The 16426-nt window shown below is 42.7% G+C and overlaps 1 protein-coding gene across 1 annotated transcript; it reads left to right on the top strand.

The window, feature by feature from the left end:
* Positions 1 to 5: 5 nt before the first annotated feature.
* NOA1 (nitric oxide associated 1) lies at positions 6 to 13324 on the top strand. The gene is made up of 7 exons (XM_058547153.1): positions 6 to 1499; positions 2429 to 2593; positions 3832 to 4034; positions 7002 to 7133; positions 8605 to 8721; positions 12229 to 12349; positions 12876 to 13324. The coding sequence occupies exons 1-7, from the start codon at positions 377 to 379 to the stop codon at positions 13085 to 13087; spliced, it is 2073 nt and encodes a 690-aa protein (XP_058403136.1). The 5' UTR covers positions 6 to 376; the 3' UTR covers positions 13088 to 13324.
* Positions 13325 to 16426: the final 3102 nt, after the last annotated feature.

Here is a 16426-nt window from a genome sequence, read left to right as displayed (position 1 = left end):
TTTTTGCATTTCTAAAGGCTTCAAAAACCACGAAGCCTTTAAAAATGCGATTTATTAAGGGCAGGTTGCGCCAGCGGCGGCGCGTTGAAGAAGCCTAAAAGGGAACAAACCCTCACTCACTAGCCTTTTTTGCCCCCTCAGCTAAGTCTAGGCCGTCGGTACCTTTGCCGCAGCTTTAAGTGGGTTCTGAAGCCTCAGAGCCTTCATCGCGATAACTCACGGGATTAGGCGCTGGAGGAGGAGACGAAGTGCGGCGGCTGACAAATGACAGCTCTCCGGTAGCCGCGGCCTTGCCTGTAGGTCTTAACGCGCGCCTCTGGCCCCAGTGCGCGTGCGCGCACGTGGCTCCGCCCCTTTGCTCTGGGCCGTGTTCCCCATGCTGCCCGCACGCCTCACTGGTAGGCTTCTGTGCGGCTTCCTGCGGGGATCCGCACCGAAGGTAGCGCGCCATGGCCTCCCGGAGCCGCTCCTCGAGAGGAGATGCGCGGCTCCCTTCTCCTGCCGGCACCCATCGGGCCTGGGACGTGGGCTTCCTCGTGACCCGACAGGGACTGGGGGTTACGAAGGAAGGGCTGACATGGAGGAGCGTTTTCTGTTCCCCGAGTACGTCCCGGAGCCGGAGCCCGCACCGACCCCCGAAAAGCAGCTGCAGGAGCTGCAGGAGCGGCAGGAGGAGGAAGAGCGACAGAAGCAGCAGCGGCGGGAGGAGCGGCGGCAGCAGAAACTACGGGCCAGCCGCCGGGGGCACCCGGTCGTGGGGCACCCGGACCCGACGGTGCCGCCCAGCGGCCTGAACTGCTCGGGCTGCGGGGCGGAGCTGCACTGCCAGGACCCCGGCGTGCCCGGCTACCTGCCCAGCGAGAAGTTCCTGAGCGCGGCGGCGCAGGCCGACGGCGGGCTGGCGCGGACCGTGTGCCAGCGCTGCTGGCTGCTGGTGCACCACCGGCGCGCCCTGCGCCTGCAGGTGAGCTGCGAGCAGTACCTGGCGCTGGTGAGCGCCGCGCTGCGGCGGCCCGGGCCCGCGCTGGTGCTCTACATGGTGGACGTGCTCGATCTGCCCGACGCCCTGCTGCCCGACCTGCCTGCGCTGGTGGGCCCCAAGCAGCTGATCGTTCTGGGGAACAAGGTAGACCTGCTGCCCCAGGACGCTCCCGGCTACCGGCAGCGGCTCCGGCAGCGGCTGTGGGACGACTGTGCCCGCGCAGGGCTCCTGCCGCTCCCTGGCCACCGAGGGCCACAAGACGAGGAGAATTCGAACCCTTCGGCCAGGTGCCGCACGGTGCTCAGGGATGTGCGGCTCATCAGCGCCAAGACTGGCTATGGAATTGAAGAGTTGATCTCCGCGCTTCAGCGCTCCTGGCGCTACCGTGGTGACGTCTACCTGGTTGGCGCCACCAACGCTGGCAAGTCTACTCTCTTCAACACGCTCCTGGAGTCCGATTACTGCATCGCCAAGGGCGCTGAGGCTATCGACAGAGCCACCATCTCCCCTTGGCCTGGTGAGCCTTAGGAGACCCACCCCCTTCGTTGTCTGAGAAGCTAGAAGTCTGGTCGTGGCCCAGGCACCTAGTATAGCCTTCCTTATTGTCCACCAGAGGCTGTCTGGAGCCTTCCCTTTAAAAACTGTCTTCCTACTTTGGTCACACCTCTCTTCTGTGTCAGCTTAGTGCTTGGAAATTCAGTAATTTTCTAAAAGAAGTATTTATGGAGCACTTGTATGTTCCAGTCACTGTTCTAGGCACTGTAGATGAACAGAGGAACAAAGTTCCTGCTCTCTTGGAGGTTTCTCTTGTAGCTTTACTTCTTTGTATGTTTCTCTGGAAAGTCCTTTTACTTTCTAAACCTCCCTCACCCCTCAATCTTACTCTTCATGTCTTGAGTTGATTCATGAGATCAGTATACTATGCACGTTTAACATTTGAATAATTCACTAATGCAATGTGATGTGTAGCTTTGTTGGAAAGAAATGTCAACTTTGTGGCTTTATGAAACTTCTGTGATTGCAAAATGGGTTCTTCTGTGACCCTCTTTGTATTTAACAGTTGGCAAAACTGCCTCATTAGTTCTTTTGAAACCAGGGTTTAACTTTGATAAGCTGTTCTTCTCTGTCCTGGACTTTGGTTGAATTATACACAGAAGTGCTTTTATACTGGATGGTAGGATGTGAAAATGGAAAGAAATCAGGCCTGCAGATTTAAATCCTGGGATTTAATCTAAGGATTCAAATCCTGGTTGAGACTTTGAGCCAATCTCTGAGCCAATTTTCTCATCTGTAAATAAGAATAATTTTGTAGAGTGTTATGAAGGTTAAGTGAAATAAATCACAGTCCCCAAGACATTGTAGCTCCTCAAAGATGTTAGTTTTCCTCCTCTTATTCCTTTTTCTTGTACAGTGTTTAGAAAACATATTTATTCTTTGGTATTTCAGGTACTACATTAAACCTTCTGAAGTTTCCTATTTGCAATCCAACTCCTTACAGAATGTTTAAAAGGCAAAAAAGGCTTAAAAAAGATGCAGCTGAAGCTGAAGAAGATCTTAGTCAGCAAGAACAAAATCAACTTAATCTCTTGAAAAAGCATGGCTATGTAGTAGGTAAGCATGTTCTATAGGAAAACTCTTGTTGAGTTGTTGCTAAAATTCTTTGTTGAGCAACCTGAAATATAGCTGTCTGGGGCTAGCCAGTTTTTGTGGGGAGTGACTGCTTTCCTCATTCTGGAACATAGAGGCCCTTTAGAGGCAAGACTACTGTTTGGGAATCCAGAGTTCATTGTGCTGAGAAAATTGAGACAGTAGATCTTGAAGAAATCCAGGAAAGGAAACATGCAATAACCACCCACCCAGCCATTGTCAGCAGTAGAAGAAAAAAGATACAGCCCCCCTCTCTGCAGACCAGTGCAGGTCGTTGACTCCGTGCAGCAGCTTTAAATTACAGTCATGCGTCACTTAACCACAGAGAGATGTTCTGGGAAATGTGTCATCAGGCCATTTTGTCATTGTCCGAACATCACAGAGTGTACTTACACAAACCTAGATGATATAGTCTACTACACACCTACACTATATAGTGCTAATCTTGTGAGACCACCGTCATGTATGTGGTGCATCGTTGAGCAAGAAGACATTATGCCGACGTTATGCAGCACATGACTGTAGATTGTCACCCATTCCAGGAGCAGGTAAAGAGCTGGAAGAACCCCTTTCTAAATTCTGGTCTTCAGTTTCGTTATTTCCCCCAAATACTCAGCAAAAAATGAGAAAAAGTTATGAGTCCTCTGGCTTCTAGAGATGAAGAGTTCCTAAATAGACTAGAGAAGATAGAAAAGGAAGCCAAGAAGTACAAAATTCTAGTAAGATTTAAGGATTTGAAATCTGATTAAAAAAGATAAAGACTAGAGAAGTTAAAAAAATGGATAAAAAACGTTTGTGAACTTGCTTAAGAAAAATGAAAAGGAAATGATAAATATGTGATACTTAGGCTCACAAGAAAATACAAAAAAAGGGGGCATCGTTGAGCAAGATGACATTATGCAGCACATGACTGTAGATTGTCACCCATTCCTTGGTATCTCTTTTCAACCTTCCTTTACTGAAAACAGTTTGATTTCCAACACCCTCTCCCCCCACCCAGTGTACACAACCAGCCACTCACTTGATCATTGCAAGATTCTGGCCCCCTGCCTTTGGGGAAAAAAGCAAAGGTATCATTGTAGTCTCACTTCCATACACTACAGTTAGTCTTAGTAATTTGTTTGAGGCAAACATAAGAATTACCTGTCTGGAATCAAAAGCTTTAAAAGAATGACTAATAACTTCAATCTAACTTGTTCTAGGAAGAGTTGGAAGAACATTCTTGTATTCAGAAGAACGGAAGGATGAAGCTCCCTTTGAGTTTGATGCTGATTCACTTGCCTTTGACATGGGAAATGAACCTGTTGTGGCAGATAAATCCACCAAACGAGTACAGTTGACCCCAGAAGATGTGAAAGATGCCCACTGGTTTCATGACACCCCTGGAATTACAAAAGAAAATTGTGTATGTATTTGATATCTTAAGAAACACTTACTTTCAACTGCACAAGTACTGTCTTAATTGGCAGAACACAGGAAAGGAACACATTTTAGACTCAGTTCTCATTCATTCATAGAAGCAGTTCAGGGATGAATCTATATGGCATCAAGTTCTGTGTTCCATTTGGTAGGCTTCACTGCTAACAACCCATTTATATCATTGTGGTTGTTATCTTAGTTAGGGAGACATTTACAGAATCCTAGATTTTGAGGTTGGAAGAAATCATAAATATCACTGTAGTCCAGCCACCTATTCCATACTTGAATTCCCTCTATAACGTATCCATCAAGAAGGCATCCAGCTTGAACTGAGTAAGGAGTGACTCACCATCAGCTGAGCAGAGTCACCTTACCTCCTAAGGTAACCCATTTGGTCTTTGACCTGCTCTTTGTGTTGAGCAGTCTCCCTGTAACTTGTACCCATTGTTTCTCAGAGCTGTATGGAACAAATGTAATGCCTACATCCCTTGCCAGACTTTGAAACATTTTAAAGTGTAATGTTCTATCTCTTCCTCACTCTGCCCTTTCCTTCTCTTTCATTAGGTCATCCAACAAACATTGAGCATTACTGGGCTGACGTAATCCAAATTATTTGTCTTCATTGCCCACAGCTGTTCTCTCTGAGAGGCTATTCATCACCCCAGGCCCCTTTTCAGAATGTTTTCTAATTTGTTTTTATTCTTAAAATGTGACACTAAGAACAAAATTTCTTGTGTCAGTGCCCTAAGATGAGCATAATTTAGAATAGGGTTAACTCTACCCGTCTTGCCCTTATACATCTTTTTAATCCAATTGCAGGATCTCCTGGGCAACTTTGATTTTATCTTGTTAAATTTAGCCTATATCCTACATACTCATTAAATCTCACAACTTTTTATTCATTTGCAGTTTTGATCACCCTCAGAGTCATTGATTACCCTCAAAGTCATTGATTGACTCAAGTGAGCCTCCAGGATACAGCCTTACAACAGATCCATCAATCAGTTTCCTTTGAATCTGGTTTCTGACCAGTTTCTAATTTGCTAAATTGTCTTTGTATCTCGCTTTGAAGTAACACTGGTTTCTTAGATACTTTTCCATCCTTTGCCTCATCAGGATCATTTACAGTTTCATTCTCAGAATTGTATTCTCGGGCCGGCCCGTGGCTTAGCAGTTAAGTGCGCACGCTCCGCTGCTGGCGGCGCAGGTTCGGAACCTGGGCAGGCACCGACACACCGCTTCTCCGGCCGTGCCCCACATACAGCGACTAGAAGGCTGTGCAACTATGACATACAACTATCTACTGGGGCTTTGGGGGAAAAAAAATAAATTAAAAAAAAATAAAAATAAAAAAGAATTGTATTCTCTTTGGTATCCCATGTCATAGAATCATATAGATCATTTAACTTCTGTTGCCCTCCTAGAATAATTGTTTGTGTCCAGTCTCCTTTAGCAATCCATAACTTCAGAGTAACTGGACTGCTTCCTAATAATGTTCTGTCACTTTAACTTCAACTCCTTCTTCCCTTTTAGACTCAGTCAGGTCAGGGATAGCAGCTACTTTACTCATATATACCCTCTTGTCAAATAGGCAAGAATTTGCTAAATATCCTAGCCAACAGAATGAGACCCTCAAGTTTTTACATATAATAGGTCTCCCAGGTAGTTTGCTTCTGTGTCAGTTTACTGATATATTTGATGCCTTAAACTGGTGTTTCCGAGACTGAACCAAGGAACTCTGTTGTGAAATGGAAGTATTAGGGTCTCTGCTAAAAAGGGTTAAAAGGTTTCTTTAATGCAGGTGGCTTTTAATGTGCCTTTTCAGGGCCAGCCCTGTGGCTTAGTGGTTAAGTGTGCGCGCTCCGCTACTGGCAGCCGGGGTTCGGATCCCAGGCGCACACCGATGCACTGCTTCTCCAGCCATGCTGAGGCTGCGTCCCACATACAGCAACTAGAAGGATGTGCACCTATGACATACAACTATCTACTGGGGCTTTGGGGGGGAAAAAAAAGGAAGAGGATTGGCAATAGATGTTAGCTCAGAGCCGGTCTTCCTCAGCAAAAAGAAGAGGATTAGCATGGATGTTAGCTCAGGGCTGATCTTCCTCACAAAAAAAAAAAATGTGCCTTTTCAAACACAAATGCTGAGGAAAACTGCTTGCAGCCCCCTTCTTTTGTATTTTCTTGTGAGCCTCTCTAAGTATCACATATTTATCATTTCCCTTTCATTTTTCTTAAGCAAGTTCACAAACGTTTTTTATCCATTTTTTTAACTTCTCTAGTCTTTATCTTTTTTAATCAGATTTCAAATCCTTAAATCTTACTAGAATTTTGTACTTCTTGGCTTCCTTTTCTATCTTCTCTAGTCTATTTAGGAACTCTTCATCCTTAGAAGCCAGAAGATTCATAACTTTTTCTCATTTTTTGCTGAGTATTTGGGGGAAATAAGGAAACTAAAGACCAGAATTTAGAAAGGGGTTCTTCCAGCTCTCTACCTGCTCGTAGAATGGGGTGACCATTTTGCGTTTAATGCATGCATACTTGCCACTAGGCCATAAGGTAGCATATTGCCTTACCTTTAGCTGAAAACTATTCCTCCCTAGAAGCCTTGATGGAGGGAACATATTTTCTGTCTTGGGATTGAATCATCAGTGTTTTCAGTTCACACCAATTTTGACATTCTGGGGCTGCTGCTGGTGTAAGAAAGTCTCATACTCCTATAAAGTTATTTTGCCGTTACTCAAGATTAAGTTGTGAAACAACAGTAGAGCCATCCCTAAACTGATTCACTTAGAAAGAAAGAATGTATAAATTTTATGTGCAGCAAATTCTGACATACTTTGGTTTATTGTGAAGTCTAGAATATTTTTTCATCTCTTTTTATCTTACAGGTAAATCACAATATATCTTCAATAAAAGTAATTCTCTAAAAAATCTGCCCTTTGCTTCACAGATTTTAAATCTTCTAACGGAAAAAGAAGTAAATATTGTTTTGCCAACACATTCCATTGTTCCAAGAACTTTTGTGCTTAAACCAGGAATGGTTCTATTTTTGGGTGCTTTAGGCCGCATAGATTTTCTGCAGGTAAGAAAAGTCTGTACCATTAAAAAATGACATAGTGTTGGGATTTACTTTAAGAATGCAGATACATGAACAAGACTGGCCAAATATTGATAACTAGGTCATGACTGTGTGAAGGCTTGATATACTGGGTGTTTTTATGTTTGAAAATGTCTATAATAAAAACTTGGGAAAAAGAAACAGGCAAAAAAAAAAAAAAGTAGTAGGTCTTAAAAACTATATCTTCAATTGGATATTGAGTGCCCCAGACAGGCTGGCATTTAAGAAAAGATACAATACCACAGGATAGGGACAGTTTCACATGGAAATCATAGGTCAGACCTTTAGTTACTGGGTTAATATGCATTAAATAAATTCCACATTTCTTTATATCCCATGATATGTATATTTTTATATATGTACTTTTTTTTTTTTTTTGAGGAAGATCAGCCCTGAGCTAACATCCATGCCAATCCTCCTCTTTTTGCTGAGGGACACTGGCCCTGGGCTAACATCTGTGCCCATCTTCCTCCACTTTATATGGGATGCGGCCACAGCATGGCCTGACAAGCAGTGCATCGGTGTGCGCCTGGGATCCAAACCCGGGCTGCCAGAGCAGAGCATGTGCATTTAACCGCTACACCACAGGGCCAGCCCCAATATATATGTATTTCTTTGTTTGCCTTTAATTTACTTAGCATCATTCTAGGGATTTTAGAGTATCTATAGAATTGCTTCCCATTTTGCCAAAGTGAGGAGAAAAAAGGAAAATGAAGCACGGATGTGTTCAACAACACTGAATGCAACCTACAGGCCATTGCTATAGCACATTTCCTGGGTTTTGTATTCATAATTTGTTAGGAGTTTAGCTTTACACTCTTAAAGCCCATATATATTTCATTAAAGCCCACAGAATGTTAATATTTAAACCTGACTTTACCCAGGGATAGTTAAAGGAGACAGTATTTCCTTTTATTTTTAATAATAGAAGTATCGTTACTTTTTATTTTAAGTGAGGAAGATTGGCTCTGATCTAACATCTGTCGCCAGTCTTCCTCCTTTTGCCTAAGGAAGATTGTCCCTGAGCTAGCATCTATGCCCGTCTTCCAATATTTTTTTTGTATGTGGGACGCCGCCACAGCACGGCTTAAGTGGCATGTAGGTCCACACCCAGGATCCAAACCCGCAAACTCCACTCTGCCAAAGCAGAGCGTGCTAACTTAACCACTATGGCACTGGGCCGGCCCTTATTGCTTTTTTTAATAGTATCAGGAAGCCTATAGAAGGAGTTTTACACAAATTGTTGAAAGAGTCTGCTTCTCCCATATTGTATCCTTTTTTTTTTTTTGACATTAATATGTTTGCTTACAGCTGCCATACCAGTAACTTATAAAGCGAGCCTGATTTTTTATTTTCATAATCGATTGTACCTTATGTGCTGATTATGCAAGTTTTTCATTGTATAAAATAACAACTTCTGTCTTCCTTTCTTGAGGGATATCAGTCAGCTTGGTTTACAGTTGTGGCTTCCAACTTCCTTCCTGTGCACATTACTTCCTTAGACAAGGCAGATGCTGTGTATCAGAAGCACGCGGGTCATACGTTACTCAAGGTAAGGCGACACACTTTCATGACTGCATAATTAGGTTAACACATGCTATGCTAGTCCCACAGCCCTGCCTTTGTTAGACAGAACCATCTAATGCTATCAGCTAGCTTTCCCCTCACTTTGTTCTCCTTGAAGATTTTGGCTATAACGTGAAGTGGGTTCTATAAGAAAAGGGATGTTGGTTTGGACTGATGCTAGAATAGCTACAGAGCTGTTTTCTCTAGGGTACACTGTCTAATTCGGTAGCTACGCATGGCTATTTAAATTTAAATATATTAGTTAAAATTAAATAAAATTTAAAATTTAGTTCTTCAGTTGCACTAGCAACAGCAGACACATCATTGCAGAAAAGTTGTCTTGGATAATGCTGAGTGAAGAAAAGTTCCAGATTTTCTGACAACTGGGGCATGGTGCTGGCATCTAGTGGGTGGAGGCCAGGGATGATGCTAAACATCCTGCAATGCCCAGACAGCCCCTCACAACAGAGAATTATCTGGTCTAAAATGTCACTAGTGCCAAGGTTGAGAAGCCCTGGTCTGGGTGGAAAAGCTGTCCTCTTATGTTTTTAATCCCAGACTTACTGATTATCCCACCTCTTCTCTCCTGCTCTACCAGCTCCTGTAAATATGTTAAAATTTCTCTCATCTTTAAAAAACAAAACAAAACTCAGTGTCCTGCTCATTCCTTCTCTTTCCAATCAAGCCTGTTCCTGCTTCTCATGTCCCATCCTCTGCAGTCCCTGTTTGGCCCTTATTATGCCACTGAAATTGTTCTTACCAAGTTCACCAAAGACTGAGTGGGGATTGTTTTCAGCCCTCTAGCAAGACATACCATACACACTGTTGGCTAGTGTGTATTGTATAATGGCTAAGACCATTGGAGCCAGATTGCCTGGGTTCAGATGCCTGCTCCACTCCACCACTTGACAAAGCTGTGTGACTTTAGGCAAGTTTCCTTTACCGCTGTGTGTTGTACCTACCTCACCAGGTTTCAAAGAGGATATAGTTTCAGGGCTCTGTTCTAAGTGCTATGTAATTATTTGTGATGATGATGATGATAATGCAACACAGCTGTTTCAAAAATACCAGGTGCATCCAATGCAGAGGTGATTTAGCACTAATGCTCATGCAAATGAAAATAAGTCAAAATGCAAAATATACACCCTCCATTCAAAAAGGATAAAAACAAACCTGACTTGAGAACTAAATACGTCCCCTCTGTGGGTTTCTTAAGAAAGCCAGGCTGAAATTAAAACTCCATTGAAATAACTGCCCTAAAGTTAATATTCCAAAGACCTGTAGGATTTGTAGGGTGGGTGAGCACATAAAGGCAATCAGCAATGTACGATCTGTTGATTTTTTCTCACTAAAAGACTTTAGTTCTTCTATTACATTTGTTCACTCTTTAGGTAAAATAATAATACCAAGTTGAAATACGGCTTGAGACCTGCAGCAAAGAAAACTTCCTTAGTTTGTATAACATGGCTCTCAGAAAAATGATCTCTGTGTCACTCCACCGCCATGTATCTGTGTTGTTTTCAGAATGGACTTCACTTACACTTTCCAAAGCAGCGATCCCAGTTTTCTCTCCCAGTGTGACACTGAATGGTTTCTTGGGCTGCTCTGGGATTCATTCTTGCCTCTTGGTTTTCTTACTCACTTCCCAAGTTAGAGTCAGTCCTGCCTCCTAATTATCTCTGAATCCAGCCCTGTAGTTCAAGGTGTAATCTGCTTTCATTAGGCCGTTTCTGAGATCCTTAAGTATTCTCCCAGCTTCCAGTTTTGACTGCCCTCCTGCCACCCCTACCCCAAATATACCTCCACAGCCACTAGAGCAGTGGTTCTCACTCAGGGTTGACTTCTGCCCCCAGAGGACATTTGGCAATGCCTGGAGATGTTTTTGGTTTTCACAACTTGATGGATGCCAAAGTAGAGGCCAGGGATGCTGCTAAAAATACTATAATGCACAGGACAGCCTACCCGTGACAAAGACTTATTATTCAGCCCAAAATGTCAATAGTGCTGAGGTTGAGAACCTCTGCACTAGCGAGATCTTTCCAAAATACCAAGCAGGTCACAGTATTCTTTTTTTATTCTCATCTCTGTTCTGTTTCCTGCTTATAATTCCTTGGTTGTTCCACATTACTGAGAGAAGTCTAAACTGATAGCCTCTTTACTAATACACACATAACATACTCTGGACAGTTAAACTATAGTTCCCTGAACTCATCATCCTTTTTCCAGTTTTGTTTTGTTTTGTTTTCCTCCCAAAAGCCCCAGTACATGGTTCTATATCCTAGTTGTAAGTCGTTTTAGTTCTTCTGTGTGAGCTGCCACCACAGCATGGCTACTGACAGATGAGTGGTGTGGTTCCACTACCAGGAAGTGAACCCCAGGCCACCAAAGCAGTGAACACCAAACTTTAACCACTAGGCCGTCAGGGCTGGCTCCTTTTTCCAGTTTCTGTGTCTGTACATGATGCTAACCCAGAATACCTTTCCACTGAGTAACTTTGACCTGTTTCTCAAAATACTGCTCAGATATTGCTTCTTCATTAATGTTTTCCTTGACCAAAACACATTCATTACTTCTTCCTCCACAACCATAGTACTTAATAGATGCCTCTCGGGGCCAGCCCAGTGCCATAGTGGTTAAGTTTGCATGCTCTGCTTCAGCAGCCTGGGGTTCACAAGTTCGGATCCTGGGCACGGACCTATGCACTGCTCATCAAGCCATGCTTTGGCGGCGTCCCATATAAAATAGAGGAAGATGGGCACAGATGTTAACTCAGAGCCAAATCTTCCTCAGCAAAAAGAGGAAGATTGGCAACAGATGTTAGCTTAGGGCTAGTCTTCCTCACTAAAAAAATAAAAAAAGAGTATGCCTCTTGTCACATTTCTTACTTTGTAATTTGTTGACATGTTATTTCCACCTTCTGATGTCGTTGGAGGCAGAGACCATTATTGTAACATCCATCTTTGTATCCTTAGTGCTAAACACAGAGAGATTAATAAATGGATAAATTATTTTCCAGTTACTTCCAATTCATAGAAACATCTATAAACACAGAAGCTGAATCTTACCTACAATACATGTACCCTTGACTTGTCATGAGGAGGGGATTAATCTTTATGGCCAGCCAGGCCTATAAGAACTGAAGTATTTGGAAGGATGTTGTCTTAATTGTCCCACATTACTCTAGAAAGCTTTATGGAGGGCTGTAAAAACAGTGTAAACAATTAAGCAAGATTCTGCTATCAGGGGGTTACGGCCAGGTGCGTGCCCACATGGGGCCCTTGGCGCTGAGATCTGTAGGCTTCATCTCATCACAGAGCACCCGTGCTTTTCATTTGACCTGGAGGTGATTCAGAGTTTTTCCAACAGTTGAATGTTTAAAGGATTTTATTCTTTATCCCTGTACAGGATTATCTGCTCAGTGCTTTACTTAATATTAGAGTTATGGGGAATTTAATTTGAACTTCCAAACATCTTCATTTTATCTCAATGGAAGGTTCCAATGGGTGGAGAAGAACGAATGGCAGGATTTCCTCCTCTTGTTGCTGAAGACATTACGTTAGAAGAAGGACTTGGGGAAACTGAGGCAGTGGCTGACATCAAGTTTTCCTCTGCAGGTAATTTTACACCAAACACTTTTAAAAGGTGAATAAAGTAGCCTTACAGTACATTTTTATAGAAATGTGCCTTACCTGACATAAGCTGAGTATTTTAAGAAATACATACTAGTTTATTCATAAATGCAAGCTACTCTGTAAATACATTTGTACCTTTTCACAAATGCTTTTTTAAAAAATTAAGTGAAAGAGGGCCGGCCCCGTGGCTTAGCGGTTAAGTGCGCGCGCTCTGCTGCTGGCGGCCCGGGTTCGGATCCCGGGTGCGCACCGACGCACCGCTTCTCTGGCCCTGCTGAGGCCGTGTCCCACATACAGCAACTAGAAGAATGTGCAGCTGTAACATACAACTATCTACTGGGGCTTTGGGGGGAAAAATAAATAAATAAAAAAAAAAAAAAAAAACTTTAAAAAAAATTAAGCGAAAGAGAGTATAGCCTCCTTTCGTGCTCCATTTTGAACTTTGGTTTGGTATTTTTAATAAGATGATTGCTAACGCCATTTTATGTTCTGTTGCATGCCTGCATAGGTTGGGTTGCGGTAACGCCTCATTTTAAGGACAGACTGCATCTCCGAGGCTATACACCTCAAGGAACAGTTCTGACGGTCCGGCCTCCTCTCTTGCCACATATCGTTAACATCAAAGGAGAGCGTCTCAAGAGAAGTGTGGCCTATAAAATCAAGAAGCCGCCTTCCCTTGTGTACAATCTGCAGAAGAAGAAACAACAGATAAATATATGAAACTGACCTTGTTCAGGTCAAATGCTAACTATATTAAACATAACTGCATACATTGAATTGTATTAAATAGAGCTATAATAAAGCCCCCTTGCTTCCACCCTTTTTTAACTACTCAAGACTGTGCCGATTTGTAATGTATTGAGTTGGTAAATACAAGTTATTTTTTATAGGATGTATATATGTATGTATATGTGACCCAAATATACCTAAAAAGGAGTTCTGCTACATTCAACTTTCTCCCACTACTATTTTTATTGAGACCCAATGTCATTTCTTATTTGGAGTCTAGTTGAGAGAGCAACTTAGCAGTTGGCATATGAAAAAATGACAGAAAATCAATTTCTCCAAAATACATTGGCTTAAATAAGGTAGAAGTGAGTAGGTGGCTCTGCTCCACATAGTCATCCAAGGATCCAACTGGTGGAACACTCCATGGCTTCCATCTCGAGGTCTAAGGTGGTTGCTCAAGTTGTCATCCTTTCCCAGCAAGTGGGAAGAGGAGAAAAGAGTGAAGAGCACGAAGCTTCCCTATTTAAAAGAAGGGGGGAAAAGCTGGAAGTTCCACACATCATTTCACATAGTCCATTGGTCAACAATTACATGGCCACACCCACCCACAGGGAAGCTGGGAGATGTAGGGGGAAAAGGGGACCATTTCAGATTTTTATTACTTAAGGGAAGGAGAGAATGGACACTGGAGAAGAAGTTTACATTTTGTGATCTAAAAGTACCTGAAAATCTTAGATAAAAAAAGGATTCAATTTATATCTTTCTGGCATCCAAAGTCTATTCCGCAACTATCAGAGTACTTGAACCATTTTATCAACTTTTGCCTGTATACACTGTATAACATTATGTCAATCAGAAAACGTCTTTACCTTTTGTTATTCCTAGTTAAGTACGTAGCCCCATTATAGCTGTGTACAATGAACAATTGGCAAGTCAAGTCCCAGATCCCGGTGTTGAGATAAATGCTAGTGGGATAAGCTGGCCTGAAATGCAGTCAGATCCATGAACTTCCTAATACACAGACCCATGCTGTCTGTCAACATGTGCCCCCTAGCCCCCTTCTTACTAAGTCATCTTAGAATAAATGGTTAATATTTTAAGAGGCAAATCGTAAAAACTTTGTAGATGTCACTCTCATCATGTTTCAAAGTGAGTACTATTGGCATCTTGGGGAAGGTAGTTCTTTATGTGTAAAGCCACATTTCACTATGTCCGGCATCCCTCATCCCCAGATACTAAAACGCCAGTAGCAACTCCGTCTGCCCCGTCAGTCCTTGTGACAACCAAAAAGTACCCCTGACGTTTCCAAACACACCCTCTAGAGGGCGGTAGCTTCCCAAGTTGAGAAAATTGATGGGTGGTTGATTTCTAGTTTTTTATTTTGGAGAAAATGAAATACCATTAATTTTACAAGTTAAAATTGTGGCCATTACATATCTATCTACTGTTCACGGTTTTGGAGCTTAGACCTGAATCTTTAGATAGAATGAAGAAAACATAGTAAACTTGGCATTTGTGGAGAAAAACAGAATCTAAAAACTGATGCTGTCGTTACCCTGATAACATGAATATGTATCTTAGAAGCAGAACATTTCTGCCTCCTTATCTTTTTTCTAGGCTTTTAGGCCTCTCAACTAACAAAAATTCCGTTTTTAAACGTTTATGATTTATATTCTCAAGTCCCTTTTACCTCTAAAATTCAATGGTTTTATTTCATAAAGTTTGACTGTGGCATATCTAAAAATGTTCCAAGGTACCTTGCTAGGAGTTTCAAACAGTGCAATTTACTAAGCCAGTCAATTTCCCTGTTATATTAGTTAATCTCTTGGGATCTTCATTTTCTCACCTCTAAAATGAGGGAATGACACTGGATTTTTCTCAGTCCTAACCTTTTATGAATTTCTTCAAAAACGGGGGAAAGCCAGGAAAGGGGGCTTACAATACCTCATAAAAAAGACACTCCATGCCTAGACAGTCGAGGACATCTGCTAGGATCTGGTATTAATTTACTCCATATTCTGCCAACCTAATGCAGCCCAGGATCACTGCTGGCCTATTCAACTGCTCCACAGTGGATTTTGCTTTAAAAAAATTCTGATACTGTGTTGGTTTCTGAGCTTTAGTCAGTTTACTGACACTTCTTAATCCATTAATCTAAATATGAAGACTTCCCTTGAATCAGTAATCATTTACACTATGGCAGTATGCAGAAATTAGTAAAGAGGAGAAATTAATGGCAAAGTGTCACTTCCACCGAACAGAGATTGTTTTGAGTGGCTAGAAAACAATGAAGCGAGTTTATACTAGATTGTTTACTTGGCTCTGCAGCCTTGTGGTGTTCAGCATGTCACCTCTTTTGTATTCATGACACCTAAAAGAAGTAAAATATGTGTCATCAAAGGGTTTTTTGACTTCTATGTGACATTAAACTCAAAGTTTTATTTTAAAAAGTAATACCTTATCTTTTTCCCCTCTTTAAAACAGCAGCAGTGGGCCGGCCCCGTGGCTTAGCAGTTAAGTGCGCGTGCTCTGCTGCTGGCGGCCCGGGTTCGGATCCCGGGCGCGCACCGACGCACTGCTTCTCCGGCCATGCTGAGGCTGCGTCCCACATACAGCAACTAGAAGGATGTGCAGCTGTGACATACAACTATACACGGGGGCTTTGGTGGAAAAATAAATAAAAATTAAAAAAAAAAACCCAGCATTTTCTTAAAAGTTACTGAGACAAAGTGAAGTTGAACACATTTGTATTTTTAATCACCATAAACGGCAAGCCCTACCAATCAGCAGGGCTTTACTGTATAGTTCCCCAGAGTCTACATTTGTTTATGTTACTTGCAACACTCACTTCCCAAGACAACCAAGGAGAAGTGGAGTACAGATACAATCTTGTGTGCTTGTGTCTCTTGATCCCTCAGACACTTCTTACAAAATGGAGATCAAGGCCCCTTTCCTGCAGATGACTGACTTGGAGCTCCAGCTGTGCCAGCCATGGCAGAGTAGTTACTGCTTCACTGAGTAGGCACCCAGCCCTCCAGCTGAGGCGGGCTGTTTCGTAGACAGCCTTGATCATTTACCCTGGCTTCCCTCCCACTTGGCTCTGTCTAACGGAGCAATAGAATCATTGCCATTCTTTCTCAGACGGTTCTATTTTCTCTTGGCTGCTTTCCTCCTCCCAGGGGGATTGTTTTCTCTCAACTGTCAAAGAGTAATGCTTAAACATAAAAAACAAGACTTGAGACTCATGTGAATCGAACAGATAGCACCTCTGCCTACTCATAATGTCTCTCTGTCATGTTCTCTCCCCCCTTAATGCCCTGTAGTGGGAGG

The sequence above is a fragment of the Diceros bicornis genome, chromosome 8, assembly GCF_020826845.1.
Source record: "Diceros bicornis minor isolate mBicDic1 chromosome 8, mDicBic1.mat.cur, whole genome shotgun sequence".
Lineage (NCBI taxonomy): Eukaryota > Metazoa > Chordata > Mammalia > Perissodactyla > Rhinocerotidae > Diceros > Diceros bicornis.
The sequence above is the reverse complement of the archived record's forward strand: the minus strand, read 5'-3'. Positions and strand labels throughout refer to the sequence as shown.

What these genes read in the sequence shown, in the direction of transcription:
- NOA1 (XM_058547153.1), top strand. Translation starts at nt 377, where the DNA reads ATGCTGCCCGCACGCCTCACTGGTAGGCTTCTGTGCGGCTTCCTGCGG. An exon ending in AAAGCATGGCTATGTAGTAG is followed by an intron (nt 2,594 to 3,831) that starts GTAAGCATGTTC and finishes AACTTGTTCTAG; the next exon opens with GAAGAGTTGGAAGAACATTC. An exon ending in CATCAAGTTTTCCTCTGCAG is followed by an intron (nt 12,350 to 12,875) that starts GTAATTTTACAC and finishes ATGCCTGCATAG; the next exon opens with GTTGGGTTGCGGTAACGCCT.